Source organism: Pararge aegeria, chromosome 27, assembly GCF_905163445.1.
Source record: "Pararge aegeria chromosome 27, ilParAegt1.1, whole genome shotgun sequence".
Classification (NCBI taxonomy): domain Eukaryota; kingdom Metazoa; phylum Arthropoda; class Insecta; order Lepidoptera; family Nymphalidae; genus Pararge; species Pararge aegeria.
The window spans coordinates 3,826,332-3,843,254 of record NC_053206.1 but is presented as its reverse complement, the minus strand read 5'-3'; the positions used below and the strand labels follow the sequence as shown (position 1 = coordinate 3,843,254).

At 36.0% G+C, this 16,923-nt stretch overlaps 1 protein-coding gene across 2 annotated transcripts in view; it reads left to right on the top strand.

The window, feature by feature from the left end:
• The first annotated feature begins 5,682 nt into the window (after positions 1 to 5,682).
• The window catches only part of LOC120635797 (gelsolin-like), a 40,665-nt gene continuing 29,424 nt past the window's right edge, over positions 5,683 to 16,923 (top strand). The window contains exons 1-2 of one of the 2 annotated variants that reach the window (XM_039906956.1): positions 5,683 to 5,735; positions 13,794 to 13,868. In XM_039906956.1, coding sequence (XP_039762890.1) covers positions 13,800 to 13,868 — 69 coding nt within the window. In that variant the 5' untranslated portion in view covers positions 5,683 to 5,735; positions 13,794 to 13,799. Of the gene's footprint in view, positions 5,736 to 13,567; positions 13,720 to 13,793; positions 13,869 to 16,923 lie in introns of those variants that run through there. The other variant, XM_039906955.1, reaches the window with a different exon arrangement.

The following is a 16,923-nucleotide window of genomic DNA, read 5'->3' as shown; positions in this document are numbered from 1 at the left end:
GTGCTAGAGGTCGGAAATTGATATTGGGACTCAAAAATAATCAAAACAAAAATTCAATTTGCAAGAAAAAAAAAATTGTCACAAAAAATTTTCATTCTCATGTAAAATGTGTCAATGACGAGACCATATGACTCGCATTGTTAAATAATTAACAGATCTGACTTCGTGCAGGAAACTGTCGATTTGTTTTTTTTTTTTTCATTGTCCATGTCAGAGCTCTAGCTCAATTTTCAGTCCCCTAAGGGATTTTCATTTCTGGTGCTACCACTTGGAGACCGCCAGGTCCACCTCTGTTTGCTGTTCTTCCTGAAATGTCATCTCTGGAGGAGGCCTTTACCCTCGCATGAGAAGCTAGAAGTTATATAACACCTGATAATAATTATTAATTCTCGTAAACGCAATTTAGAACCACTTGTTTTTTTTTATTTTTCTGTTTATTTTTTACTTATTTTCTTTGTATTTAATGTTTTCACGTAAAATCATAATATGTATTGCAATCTTATCTATGTATTGTAAGCAATAATTAAAAGGCTTTTTTATTTTTATTTTATTTTTTATTAAGGGATTTTTAAATCCGACTGGTAATTATAGAATACACTTTAAACAAAAACTAACGGTTCAGTTTAGTAGATATGACGAGTTATCGAGTCGATCTTTACCAAGATGGCGTAATGCGCTGTGCATTCCTAATTATAATAACAACATTCGCAAATGGTTCACAGAGATCATTAGCTTTAGTAGATTTCTATTTTAAATTTCAGATTATTTTTTCTTATTTATTAACCTCAAGGTTCAAACATTAATTATTACAGAAAAACAAAAGTACCCAACTAATAAAAATAGTATTTACACACAGATAAAAAATGTTTAGCACCATTCATCATCTTCATTATGATAATGATCTAACTTTTCTATTTTCAGCTGGTTTAGGTCACATGTTATTTTTAATGCCGAAACACTATTTAACTTTTTGACTATTGAAAATGTCTGTTAAGGTAAAACAATTAATAAATAAATATACTACGGCAATACACACATCGCCATCTAGTTATGGGTACTAAGATAGCTGATGAATATTTTTTTTTTGTGAATAATATACATAAATACTTAGATTATACATATAAACACCCAGACACTGAAAAACATTCATGCTCATCACACAAACATTTTCCAGTAGTGGGAATCCAACCCACGGAGTTGGACTCCGAAAGCAGGGTCGCTGCCCACTGCGCCAGTCAGCCGTCAAGATGTCAAGAAGGTACTTAATCCAAAAAAGAGGTTTCAACAACATTAACTATTATTCATTATCATCATTGTAATCGTTACCGACCAACTACAGGGTTTTAAACCCTATAGTGGGTACAGTTCTCCGCTCAGGATAAGACTTAGTTCACCACGATGGCCAAGTGTCGATTTGTAGACTTCACAAGCTCTTGATAACGTTATGAAGAACTCTCAGGCATTTATTTATTTATTTATTTGTTTAAGGGACAATCAACAGGTTACAACAACAACTCTTAAAAACTGAACAAAAAGGAAAAAAACATATAAATGTAATATTGTAGACCCACTTAAAGACTGCCACAACTTATTTATTTAAGATAACTAACAACATGCATATTACACGTTTTTTAAACATAGCACACACACGAACACATGGACTTATATGCACGTCAATGACAAGTGCACATAGCATAATTTATATTTTTATATTTCACACATAACTTGCAAATACAAAACTATATTGTCAGTTAGAAGGAGAAAAAACGATTGAGAGACATGAGAGCTGTAAGATCCATCAGGCTGTGACATTAACTTGACGAATCTAGCACCACGAACAAAAACATACATTTTGAATAGATGCAGGCATGCAGGTGGATCACGATATTTCCTTCACCGTTGAAGCAAGTGATATTTTAATTGCATAAAACGCACATAACATATTATATTGTAAGTTTATTATGTATATATTTTATATATGATATCTACCGGCGATCCTAGAGCGGGCAGTTACCTTGGCCAACGAATTAGTTTGGCCATCCAAAGGGGCAATGCTGCCAGCATCTTAGGAACTGTGCCTCGCTGCGGTGCTTTCGAGGACGTTTTAGATTTTCTTTAGTTTTAAATTTTTAGGTTATATTTATAAAACAATTATTTAAAAAAATAAATAAATATTATATATGTATATATAGGTATATATGCAAATATATATGTTTATTTATATGCATCACCTACCTCTCTTCTTGAGCTGTGTTTAACGCCTTTGGTTGCCTGGAAGAGATCGCTGTGTAGCGATAAGGCCGCCAAATTGTATACTTTTTGTTAAATTTTTATTTATAATTTTACTATTATGTGGTAATTATGTGGTGTACAACAAAAGTGTATTCATTCATTCAATAATTCATAACTTAGAAAATAATATTACTATATAAATATACTACGACAATACAACCATCGCCATCACGACCCAACGTGAGTAAGCGTAGCTTGTGTTTGGGTACTTATTATTATTGATTACACACCCAGACACTGTTCATGTTTCTACACCAACATTTTCCAATTGTGGGAATCGAACTCCGCCTTGGACTCAAAAAGCAGGGTTGCTGCCCACTGCGCCAAGCTAGTATCTTAATAAAATCAACTGCTGTTTGATCACTCTTTAATGAAGTTGATTGAACGGTGCAAAACATTTTTTACGAGCAACGCGCACGCTGGTAAAACGCTTGCCAAGAAATTAATCTAACGCGTTCTATTATTCATCCCGTGACGTAATGTTTACGCCATCCTGTAATACTATTAGATTGTCTCAGCTAAAAGATAGCTCGTTAAAAGTTATTTTAACAGCGATTTGTGGCGGTCTCCACATTACATAACTAGATGGCGCTACTTATATCCTACATCGCGCTAGCGAAGTGTTCACGAAGAATGCCTATATATACAACTTCCAAAAATGAATCTTCGGACCTCGGTCCCCGAGCACGATCACCCGCTCGGAGGAAGATCTTCCTACGGTCGAGCATATCACCGTATTACCTCACGTCAGCCGTTGCCACCCCCGTTGCCACCAACGCGTGCCTTTGGCGAGTGCGCCAAAGTCCAAGAGTCCAAGAGTGCAAGAGCGCAAAGTGCAAGAGTGCGCCAGTTTCATCCGACCGCGATCCTTTGACGCCCCAACTTGGGGGCAGGCGGCTCCGCTGGGATTTAGTGGGTATTCCGGCTGATGCTTTATGGCCAGCGAGTCCCACATATCCTTCTGGAGGCTGCTCAGTTCTGAGATGCTCAGCTTCCAGCAGGCCTAAAAGCATTTCCCAGCGTCAAAAAAAAGAGAAAAAAGGACGTCACCCGTTGTAAATAATGTACCCTACAAAACGCAACACATTCGATCTCGAAGAAATTCCGCAAAACCCTGAACGTAGTTATACCTGGCTATTACTTTAAACAATCATATCAACATTCAACCTATTACCGGCCCACTACAGGGCGTGGGATAAGGGATGAAAGGATAAGGCAGTAGTCCACCACGCTGGCCCAGTGCGGAATGGTGGTCTTCACACACCATTGGGAACATTATGGAGCACTCTCAGGCATGCAGGTCTCCTTACGATGTTTTTCCTTCACCAAGCAAGTGATATTTTTGCTTAAACTTACAATATAATTGTGGGGAAATAAAAGCGATCATTTTTTAAGCTCCTAAAACTCAAGAATGCTCTGTGTCAAAACTAAGATTAAAAAAAAAACCAAGGTTGCAATTGCTCATTGGGGTATTCTTATCTAATCCTGTTGGTTCATTTGCATACAGCTTAAAGCTCCGAAACTTTTAAGAATGTAATATATTATTTCGTTACCTTAAATAAAACATTTTATTTTAAAATAAGCATAATACTTACTCCATAATCTTTACTTCAGGCAAAGTAATCCTACTAATATTATAAATGTGAAAGTGTGGATGTTTTGATTTTTGGATGTTTGTTGCTCAATAACGCGAAAACGGCTGAACGGATTTGGATGAAATTTGGCATGCATGTAGCCTTTGACGTGGAAAAGAACATAGGTTACATTTTATTCCGATTCCTTAATTAGTTTACGAGCTGAGCCGCGGGCAGTCAGCTTTCGAATTTGGTATGCATATCATGTTTGGTATAAATTTAAAATTGAAATGATAAAAAAAAACAAATATTCCTTTCATATTCCTTTATAGCCCAGATATTTTTATGATTGCCACTTGTATGTAGTTTAGCTGTAACAAGTAAAAAAAATCTTAACTGAAACACTAAGACTTTTATCGGACATTTTAATGATTGCCGAATCTATGTAGTTTAGCTGTAGCATAAAATAAAAACAAAAATAATGATTCTCGGCAGGCGACACGCTGTATCGCATGGCCGGTCTCAGAACTTAGTCCTTGGCAGTGAGTCTTGTGGAACGGAACGACTGTGTTTTTAGAACGAGTGAGTCGTGTTTATAAATAAAATAGGTTTTTTTTACAAATCACGGGAACCGTTTGTTTTCCAGGGATAAAAAGTACTATGTTATTTGCCGTCTTTAAAACTAACTTTATCTATCATATATTATGCCAAAAATCAAGTCTATCGGCTGCTGCAACCACACTTTCACATTTATAATATTTGTTATACTTAAATTTCAGCTCAGATGGCTTGAAGCTCTTTGTTCTAGTCCAGTTCTAGTCTTTTTTTTTTGATTAACGATAGGCCAGCGCTTGACGACAATCATGCCCGTTAGAATGCAATGATGAGGTCTAGGTTGGAGCACGCTTGCCTAGAAAAAGCCTGTTCACTGTAGCCTTGAAGGTACTCAAGTTATACGTGGCAGGAACAGTTGCCGGGAGGGCGTTCTACATCTTAGAGGCACGTATCAGAAACGTGGATAAAAAACGTTTCGTGCTTGTTGATGGAATAAAGCACATAAGGATGCCACCGCTCACGGTGTCTCGCTGTTCTGTTGTAGAACGGGGAAGGAGGAACAAGATTGTGAAGTTCCTGAGCACACTCACCGATGTCGTCTAGTTACTATCGATCAAGGCAAGGGGCAATTTGGAAATTTATAATTTCTGAATTTTGTCTGGTCTGGTCTGGTGGGAGGCTTTCTCCGTGGCTAGTTACCACCCTACCAACAAAGACGTGCCGCTAAGAGATTTAGTGTTCCGGTGCGATGTCGCTTAGAAACCTATTAGGGGTTTGACTACCATAATCTCTAACAGGTTAGCCCGCTATCATCTCAGACTGCATCATCACTTACCACCAGGTAAATAAATAAATATACTACAACAAAACACACATCGCCATCTAGCCTCAAAGTAAGCGTAGCTTGTGTAATGGGTACTAAGATTACTGATGAATATTTGTATGAATGATATACATAAATACTTATAATATACAGATAAACACCCAGACACTAAAAACATTCATGTTAATTACACAAACATGTTCCAGTTGTGGGAATCGAACCCACGGCCATGGACTCAGAAAGCAGGGTCGCAGCCCACTGCGCAGTCGGCCGTCAAAGGTAAGATTACAGTCAAGGGCTAACTTGTAATGGAATAAAAGAAAAGAAAAACAGGCATCTGTAGAATTGGCCGGAATCCCCGTTCGACTGCAACGTAAACAAAAATACATGACTAATGAATTATACCGAAGAACGGCCGGCTTTACTCGCTGTTGTCATTTGACTCAGTCCAGTTCCGTGTTTAGGAGGGAACGCACGTACACACAAACTTCGTGAGTACATGTTTACGTATTTGTTTATATGCGAAGTGTTTTTCGATTCGTTGGTTTGTCTTTAAATGTTGCTTTTGGACAGGATAGTGACGTAGGTATACTGAGCTTTTTTTTATTAGGAAAAAATCACGATTTGTATTGTTCTCTACTACACTGGCCATGTGCGGATTGGTAAATTTCACACGGCCTTGAGAACGTTATGGAGAACTCTCAGGCGTGCTGGTTTCCATACCGTTGAAGCAAGAGATGTTTATTATTGTTTATTGTTTATAAATTGCTTCATGCACATAGACATACATACATGTCTCTATGTATGCATTGCAATAAAATTTGTCGAAATTAATTTTATTTTTTACGTAATTTAAATTTTTTATCCAAATTAAAATTTATTATTACAATTGATTTAAATATTAAAATATGTCAACTTAGAACTAAAGGAAAATAAAATCAAAATATTAGAATTTGTCAATTTCAAAATATTACAATTTAATTTGTTGAACGCACAATACTCCGAAAAGTTAGAAGTCTTTACCGGAAAAGTTAGAGGTGCGTGCTGGGATTCGAACTCGGCCTCTCGAAATGACCGCTTCGTGTTACTTATGTTTAATTGCTTCATTGAATGGCCTATACCACTGCTGCAATAAAGGCGAGAGGCCTTTAACGGGACCTCCCAACGGGACCACCCAAAGGGACCTCCCAAGTCCCAACGGGACCCCCGACGTGACCCCCCCAACGGGAGGTTTCGCTCATTATCACCACGCTGAAAATGGTGATCGCAGTGTATGGTAGTAGTAGCACAGAGAACGACGCTGCCCGCTCTCCGAGTTAAATTGTTGAAAACGTAATATACGACGTCAACCAACCAAAGTAAGCGTAGCTTGTGTTATGGGTACTGAGATGACGGATGAATATTTTTATGAATAATATACATAAATACTTATAATATACATATAAACACCCAGATACTGAAAAACATTCATGCTCATCAGACAAACATTTTGAAGTGGTTGGAATCGAACCCACGGCCTTGGATTCAGAAAGCAGGGGCGCTTCCCACTGTGCCACTGTGAAAAATATTTTTTTATAACTTCTTCAATATGGGTATCCAATGAAACGGTTTGACTAGTAGAATAATGTACACTACATTGAAGGTCAGGTTTTTAAAACTTTCAATTAACATTTTTAAACAGTTGTAAAGAATGAGTTTGCTCCGATCGCACCCTAAAAGTCTATTTGATGTCACCTTGGGACTTTATAGGATGGCTATTATTATATACATCGTGTTATGGGGCAGGGTGGGTAAACATTTGGTGCATATTTTTGTAAGACTGGCCCTTGCTTGAGATAAAAAAAACAACACAAGCACTAAAACTAGTTAATAGTAGTTGAGCTTTTTGAGACAGAGCTCGTGGACTAAGTCGCGGGCAACAGCTAGTATAATATAAATCCTGCTAATAGTATAAAAGAGAAAGTGTGTGGGTATGTTCCGTATACGCTCAGAAACGGCTGGACCGATTTCAATGAAACTTTCAGGGAATCTCCGGATTGACCTGACGAGTAATCCTGTAGAGTTTGGTGACGATCGGAGCACTCCTATTTTTGAACTGTCAAACTGTCAAATACAGCTTTTATTTACTATGATTACATTCTATTGTTGGGTGTACATGGGTGTAGATAATGATCTTCTACCGCTCGAGAAGAGAAGAGAAGAGAATTAATACGGAGAGAGATAACTGATTTAATATATTATGAGACTTAAATTAAAAATTTAATGATGTAAGTTTATTGTTTAAATAAAATAAAGCAAAATCTAGCCCGGCTTAGCGGCTGGGTACGCTAGCAATATTAGTACCAAAGCCATAAATACAAAATAATTCGTGTAGGTACCGCTATTTCGCTCATAAGAAACAAATTAACTACGTAATAAATACACCTACCAACTATAAAATCGTAAAATATTTGGCGTCACTAATTAACTGAAAAAAATACATGTATCACCTATAATATCGTTGATAAAATGATCAGAAAGGAAGTGTTAACAAACATAATGGAACGTGAAAAATTGATAGGTTTGCAACCTCTGCCTCGTATCGATCGTCTTTAATGGCATTGGTCTGCCAATCTAGGAGGGGCGCCCTTGAGTATACCATCTATCATAATAGCTACATATCCTCTATTACGAATATTGGGGGTTGGCATAGTTACACTTCTTGTATGTATGGAGTGCCCGGAACTTTTGACGGAGTATAGCAAATTAAGCTTCATTTTTATAATATATCATGGAATACCGCAAAGTACCGCCTGCTTCTATCCAATAGACTACAGAAATATTGTGTTTTACTTTCATTTTTTATTCCACTACAAGCTAGACATAATGCAGTCTAAGATGGTAGCGGGCTAACCTGTTAGGGAGTCTGGTAGTCATACCCTAATTGGTTTCTACGCGACATCGCACGGGAACACTAAATCGCTTAGCGGCACGTCTTTGTCGGTAGGGTGGTAACTAGCCACGGTCAAAGGCTCCCAGCAGGCCAGACCAGAGAAAATTCAGAAATTATAAAGTCCCAAATTGCCAATGCGGGGTACGAATCCGCGCCAGGGAGGTCGTCAAAAGGTCTTGAGTATAGAAAACGGACTTTAGCCGCGTGTTCTCTTTGTTATCACCTCACGTTGCCATTTAAAAAACCATACACATTTTGGTTTTAGCAAAAATTCATGTCCTTTATTGACAAGCAAATATCCCTTGTCAATGGATGTAATCCGGGGATCAAAGGTTTGTCGTTGGACCTTGCTAGCCATGCAGGATGGATCCAAATGCTTTATCCGTCAATTATTATTATTTTAAGACCATTATAATATGACTAGCGGACCCGCGCGACTTTGTCCGCGAATGAGGCGACTTCAAAAAATAGTCGACAGTTTTATAGAAATTTAAAGAAACAACAATTCCGACAATTCCAATATAATTTAAAAGCTTTATAATATTTCAACTATGCCTATCCAAAAAACCACGTTGATCTAAAACTCCATTGCGCCGATTTTGAAAGTCAATTGCGGAAAAAATAGTGATCCTATCCTTCAGAAGCTGTTTGTTTTTCCGGGATAAAGGAAGCCTATGAGCTATTCCAGACTATATTGTAGGTATCTCTGCCAAATCGGTTAATTCGTTGTGGCGTTAAAGCGTAACAATTATCCATACATACATCCATCCATGCATCTATCCTGAAAAACTTTCGCATTTATAATATTAGTAGGATGGTACGCATGTGTTAGGAAATAGGGAATTACAGCACTTTATCTATGATAAACCAGATGATTATATTAAATATATCAACAAATCATAGTTTGTATACTCATTGATAGTGTATTAAAAATAGAATAATGGCCTTTAGTAGACTGTCAAAGAAAAGTATAGGATCTATGGCGGGAGACGCGAGTTTGACAAGTTAGATTGGCGGGAAAGAAAAGTTAGCATGGATTTAAATTAACTAAGTGAGAAAAGAAAAGTATGGTGATAAAACGTTACAAATTCGGAATAGATGATTTATGATGGAAACAATATACTTAATGAAATATTGTTGTGGCGGAACAACTGTCGTATATTATACTGTTGATGGAGTTGTTGAAAGTTGTTGGTACTATGGTGGTACCTGATGTGGATATACTTAATAAAATATTGTTGTGGCGGAACAAGAATCCTATATACTGACGATGAAGTTGAGATATGTTGTTGTTGGTACTATGGTTGTACCTGATGTTGCATCAGATAAGTATAAGTATCTCTTATATCCTTTGGGTTATTTAGGTATCATATTAGGAGCCCTAGCATTATTTTTTACAGAAAGTATATGTAGCAGAGGGTGCTCTGTACAAACAACTTGTTCCAAAAGTCCTGGTGTAAAAAGTGATAACAGTAGTTATGTTTGATCTATCTTATATGTCTTGTATCAAAGGGCCTAGCGTTATTACATATGACAATGTTGTAATTGTGTTTAGAAGTCTTATTTTAATTGATTGAGTAAAAGAGCAACGGTAGAGTTTCTTGCCAGTGGTCTTCTCTGCCGAAGACAGCATCCCGAACTGGTAGTAGAGTCATTTAAAAGTAACAAGTAATATGAATTATAGAGAAGCTTAATATACAGTATTAGAGTTGGTCCAGTTGTTTTATTTTACTCCTTGGAGAGACAGGGATAGAGACAAACCCACAACACTGCTCTTGTGCAGGTTGGTGGGCTTTAATGATATCTTTTATAAAATTAATACTTTAATAGTAAGGAAGAATAATAGTCATGAGAATAAATAATTACTGCTAAGAAACTAGGTATTTAGCTTCAATAATTAATGAAAGATCTAAGTGCCATCCTGAACATTGTGGGTATTGAAGTTAATATCTGAATATCTGGCCTTCCATTTTTATTTTTTTTAACACATGCATTCGATCGTTGTCCCATATGCCTTGGGACTTGCTGTTATCTGTGAAGAATTATGTCCTTGATCTCCGACAATATTCATCAGATCTTCATTATAATTAGACAATACAAGCTTGGTAGTATGCACTGTCAAATAAAATAAATAATTAATAAAATCGGTGCAAATTTAACGGAGATACGAAGAAACATTGATAAAAAAAATCATACCATTTCCCGGAGGAAACTTATTGTTTACCGGGATATAAAGTATCCTATATGTTGACCCGGGATATCAGCTACCACTGTACCAAATTTTATATCAATCCATTTAGTAGTTTTCACATGATGCCCAGACAGACAGACAAAAATTAAATAAAATCTGTTTTGGACTCGGTAACAATTATTAAGCGGTCAAAGTTTTCAAAATATATTAAACTAGCGGAACCCAGCGCCATCTGTCGGGCTGATTTGTGAATCTAAACCATGCAGGGTGCCGCCCAAACGCATACCAAAAAATTCATTCAAATCGGTCCAGCCGTTTAGGAGGAGTTCAGTGACATACACACGCACACAAGAAATATATATATACTAGTGGTCCCTCGCGACGTCGTCCGCGTAAAAGTCAACCTTAAAAGATAGACATGCTGTCGCCTGTACCAGGCTTTTTTAGAACTTTGTTATAAAGGGAGAAACTTTTTTATGCGTGATTTTATCGAAACTTTAACCGTTTACGCAGCACACGTGGCGTAAGCTAAGTGGCCGATTTTGAAACATTCTTCATTGGTCCTATGCTCCTTTTAGTCTTAGCGTGATGGTATATACTCTATAGTCTTCCTCGATAGATCAGCTTATCCAACACTGAAAGAGTATCAAATCAGACTCGTACCTGAATAAATCAGCCGTTTAGTTGCAGTATAGGTAAATAACCTAGATACCGACTGCAGCGCCATCTTTCGGGCTGATTTGTGAATCTAAACCATCCAGGATGCCACCCAAACGCATACAAAAAAATTCATTCAAATCGGTCCAGCCGTTTAGGAGGAGTTCAGTGACATACACACGCACACAAGAAATATATATATATTAAATGTACACAAATCTTCCAGTTACAGTTTTATTATAAGTATAGATAATTGGAATATCGGAATGGGCTCCAACGATTTTCATGAAATATAGAATACAGGGGGTTTCGGCGGCGATAAATCGATCCAGCTAGGATTCATTTTTAGAAAATGTCATTTTATTCGTGTTTTCCGGTAATAACCGATTTGGTGCAGACGAAATTGCACTGGTCAGCTAGATTTACGATAAATAGCAAAATTATTAGTCAATTAACGCGATAGCCAATTTTCTCGTCTTGTCTGACAGTCACGTTAACTTGGCCTACAAAGTGTGACTAATAGTTAAATAAACATTAAACCTCGCGCATATTATGGTCTCTAGTTTTTTTTTTTTTTTTTTCAAATCCTATATATTTATAGAATGGCGCGTTATTACTTACTTATCTATAATAATACTATAAATATATTATTACGGATAAGTAATAGGTGATAGTCTGTTTGTTTCTTACATACGTTTGGCTTTCCTATAATTGGCATTCGATACTTTTTACTTCTGGAAAGTTACCGGTTTCCACGGTAGTTTTCGAAACCGAAAAATAAATTGCGTAAAAATCACGGGCTAGCTACTTATATGTATCTAATAAAACCAATATACTAAACAAATATTTGCGTCATTATGATATTTATTTATTTATCAACTGATGATTTTGACGGCCGACTGGAACAGTGAGCAGCGACCCTGCTTTCTGAGTCCAAGGCCGTGGGTTCGATTCCCACAACTGGAAAATGTTTGTGTCATGAACATAAGTGTTTTTCAGTGTCTGGGTGTTTATCTGTATATTATAAGTATTTTTGTATATTATTCATAAAAATATTCATCAGTCATCTTAGTACCCATAATACAAGCTACGCTTACTTTGGGGCTAGATTTATTTATTTAATGACTAGGATGACAGAAGTTTCCCTCATTCATTAGCGTAGACTATATTTACATTTTATTTTCCAAAAAAAAAAAATAGAAAACTAACGCCTGCTTTTATCCAATACAATCTATACTTTTCACAAGAACGCACAACTTAAAGATATGCTTTAAACAAAAACAACAGCAGTGTTCTATTCGTTAAGGTTGAATAACACGCAGACGAAGTCGCGGGGGACCGCTAGTCATCTTTTAATTAGCAACTTTTAGAGTTCCACAGAATTAAGAACATACAGAAGCCGTGTACGCGGCTAATATTGAAGCATCAAAAACCACTCCACTTTAGAAGTGTTTCTCGAATAGGCGGTTAGTCACTCCACTCCATTGAGTTTAAAAGTTACACCCGATTTTTTTACTAGAATGATCGACTTAAAAATATGCTTTAAAAACAAAAACAACAGCAGCTATTGTTCTATATTTTACTAACACGCCGACGAAGTCGCGGTGATCGCTAGTCGTATTTTAATTAATAAATAATAATATATATATATATACTACGACAATGCACACAACGCCATCTAGCCCCAAAGTAAGCGTAGCTTGTGTTATGGGTACTTATATGACTGATGAATATTTTTATTTATAATATAAATAAATACTTATAATATACAGATAAACACCCAGACATTGAAAAATTTTCATGCTTATCACACAAACATTTTCCAGCTGCGGGAATGGAACCCACGGCCTTGGATTCAGAAAGCAGGGTAGCTGCCTACTGCGCCAATCGGCCGTCACTTTACAATTAGCAACTTTTAGTCTATAGCATCCACAGAAGTAAGAACATACAGAAGCATCATAAAACACTCCACTTTAGAAGTGTTTCTTGAACAGGCGGTTGGCCACTTCACTACATTTAGTAGTTGACACTTGACAGCAATTATTTTACCTCCAATGCTTTAAACGTTTACCATTAAATTGGAAAAGTTTATGAGATACGATATCTTCTATCTAAAAAGTGAGCCACATCTTGTCTGTCGTCTATGTGATATCCACCTTATGACCTAATATACCTTGTGATATTGGGATTTTCTTACAATGGTACCATACCCTCATATTTTTGTATACTTTTTACGGATATGATTATTTTGGCATATTGAATTTTTTTTTTGTTTAGCACGCTCTGATTTGCAATGTTAGCAAACCTTCTTATCATGTAATACTTTAAAGTTTATAAACAATAGATTTCTTAAATCGCAGTTAGCAACATTACGCTGGTATGAAGCGTTTTACTGTTTTTTGAAACAATACACTGCTTGCAATAATGGCTGAAAGGGGGTTTTGTATGTTCTCAATTCTGTGATAATATGTACACTTCTTTATGAGTACATTACGTTTAAGTGGTTTTTATCTGTGTAACGCATTGTTATCTTTATAGTCTTTGTATACCCTCTTGTAGCTGAAACTGTACACCTGCATTCACCTATAGATCCCGTTATTAACGTAACGATAAAATTATATAAAAAACAACGATACTTTACTTTTAAATATATAAAGTTTAGATACATATCTAAGAGAGAATAATGGACGAAAATGCAAGTTTGTTTTAATGAAAATTCAAATCAAAAATTGCAACATTTAAAAAAGTCTAAATGATTTTTTTTTACAGGAAGAAATGCCAGAAGTACATCCGGCGTTCGCGAATTCGGGAAAGAAGGCCGGTCTTGAAATATGGAGGGTAGAGGTAAGTTTTTACGGTTCCGTTATATTGGCAAATGGCCCGTGTATCGTCAATCTATACATTCATTTACATCCATTCAATATTTCCAGTAATCAACTCATTCTTCATACGACCATAACAAATGCTAACATACATTTAATCTTACGTATCGCATCATGGAAATAATTTCCGCATACAACTAAATAAGCAAAATGTTGACCACATTACCTATGATTCTATCCGCAAATATGGTAGTAAAGTCCTTATTAAGTTAAGAAAACAAGAAATAACAGGAAATCAAAAAATAAAAGAAATAGAGTAGACTTTTCTTAAACATGCTTTGAAATTTGAGCATAATATGACATCCTTCTTTTAGATAAATCGAAATCACTGTTCTGGCCACATACATGCGAGCAGAGGCCGGCATAAGTTGTAGGAATATCTGTAACTTACTGTCTATCTGTTATCTAGTAAACTCATATTATTTAAATGGAGCGTTCTTTTACTCCGAAATAGAAAGCTCCGGCAAAAGTTGTATGAAAATCCATATCTGTCATGGTTTAGCGGCCAAATAAATAACATAGTAATCTCTTATCTGTCGTGTAATTTAAATGGAACGACCTTTTACTCGGACTCGAAAAAAAAAAAGTAAAACAACTTGAACGCGGGGAATTAATTTAAATTAAAAAAATAATATGACGTGTATCTAAAAGAAAATGCTTGAAAGACTTAAGAGGTTTAAAAGTTAAAAAGCTTTCTCGCCGTTTGATCGATCCATTTTTGAACAGTTATTTAGGAACCTAGTAACTTTATAATTCAACCAAACGAAGTATAAATTAAACTTATCACATTAACTAGGTTTTTGTTCGAGTAGTTTATCATTAAATGAACAAAAATAATAAGTCCTTATCATAAACTAACGAGTGCATAAAGTATTTATTTTCGATAACAATATTATAAGGTAAATGATGTTACACGGGTATATTATATAACGTGACCATATGTCCCTATTGTAACGTGATAGTTTTTTCTATTCATTTTTTTATTTTTTATAATTTTTACTAGCGTGCCCAGCCCGCTTTGCCGGGTAAGATTTTGCTTTATTTTATTTAAACAATAAACTTACATCATTAAATTTTTAATTTAAGACTCCTAATATATTAAATCACTTATTTCTCTCCGTATTCATTCTCTTATATTCTCTTCTCGAGCGTGTGAAGATCATTATCTACACTCATGTACACCCAACAATAGAATATCATCATAGTAAATAAAAGCGGTATTTGACAGTTTGCCAGTTTAAAAATAGGAGTGCTCCGATCGTCACCAAACTTTAGAGGATTACTCGCCAGGTCAATCCGGAGATTCCCTGAAAGTTTCATTGAAATCGGTACAGCCGTTTCGGAGCCTATACGGAACATACCCACACACTTTCTTTTATATATATATTAGTGTTTTTACCTACACTTGGAGGAGTTATCAATTTTATAAATTTAAAATGCATATAAAAATTTTCGGAACCGACAGGATTTGAACCTGCGACTCTCTGGCTGGGTTATTTTCTTTTTATTTGCCTACAAGCTAGCTGTTGACTGCAATCTCACCTGTTGGTAGATTTTGATGCAGTCTAATATGGTAGCGGGCTAACCTTAGTGTTATGGAAAGTGTATTAAATAACCGCTAGACAGTTTCGACGCAAAATCGTATCGGAACGGTAAATCGCTTGGCGGCACCTAAAGAATTAAATATTATTAGTAACTAGGTACAGACTTCAAAAAGTTAGTATGACGTGTTCATAATCGTAAATTGTAAAAGGAGTAGGATGGTGGGTTAATGCTCTAATAATAAAAATAATAAAGTGGTTAAGCTGGACTCGGCTAGGATAGTCCCCCTATATCTTAATATATATAAATCTCCTGTCACGATGTTTGTCCGCGATGGACTCCTAAACTACTAAACCGATTTTAAATTAAATTGGCACACCGTGAGCAGTCTGCTCCAACTTAAGAGATAGGATAGCTTAGATATTTAATTATAGTCGCAATTTTATTTTATTGCAAATTATTTGTCTATAATTAATTGACAGTCACATGTACACATTTAAGGCTTAGCGATACTGAATACGATAAAAACAAAATCAGACGCAGACGAAGTCGCGGGCAACAGCTCGTATATATATATATTTATGTAATGTATATTTAAGTGTATTAATCTTTATGTATCTAAGTAAGTATATTAATATTGTTTTGGCTCACTATATGTAGGTATTCATTTTGTACACGGGCGTGAGAGTAAATGTCGAATAATAATAATACAAATGCAAAAAAAATTAAAAACATATATTAATATGGATTTTATTACAACTTTTGCCGCGGCTTTCTATTTCAGAGTAAAAGATCGTTCCATTTCTTTTAAATTTTTTTAATGCCCTCTCACCTGGTAGAAAGGAATTTGATGTTGAGGATGTCGTTGGCCGTTTGGCGCAGTGGGCAGCGACCCTGCTTTCTGAGTCCAAGGCCATGGGTTCGATTCCCACAACTGGGAAATGTTTGTGTGATGAACATACATATTTTTCAGTGGCTGGGTGTTTATCTATATATTATAAGTATTTATGTATATTATACATAAAATTATTCATCAGTTATCTTAGTACCCATAAGCTACGCTTACTTTGGGACTAGATGGCGATGTGTGTATTGTCGTAGTATATTTATTTATTTATTTCTTATTTGTCCAATTTTTTTTTTTCTTATAAAATTTTGTTATCTTTTAAATCGAAATAGCCTATTATACTGCTGGACTAATTCCTCTTCCAACGGAAGTTTTTCCCATTACCAGCACGCTGGGCAGACGGTTTGGTGACCGCAGTAGATGCTTGTAGTAGCACAGAGAACGCTGCTGCCCTCTCTTCGTTATATCCCCTTAGTCGCCTCGTACGAAACCCGCGGGAAGAAAAGGGTTGGTGACACCTGAACTCTGACGTCACCACACAGAACACTTAATAAAAGGAGTATAAAATATGTAATAATTCACTTTTATTATGTTCCCATACTCCGTTTGATTCTCGAGAGTTTATTTT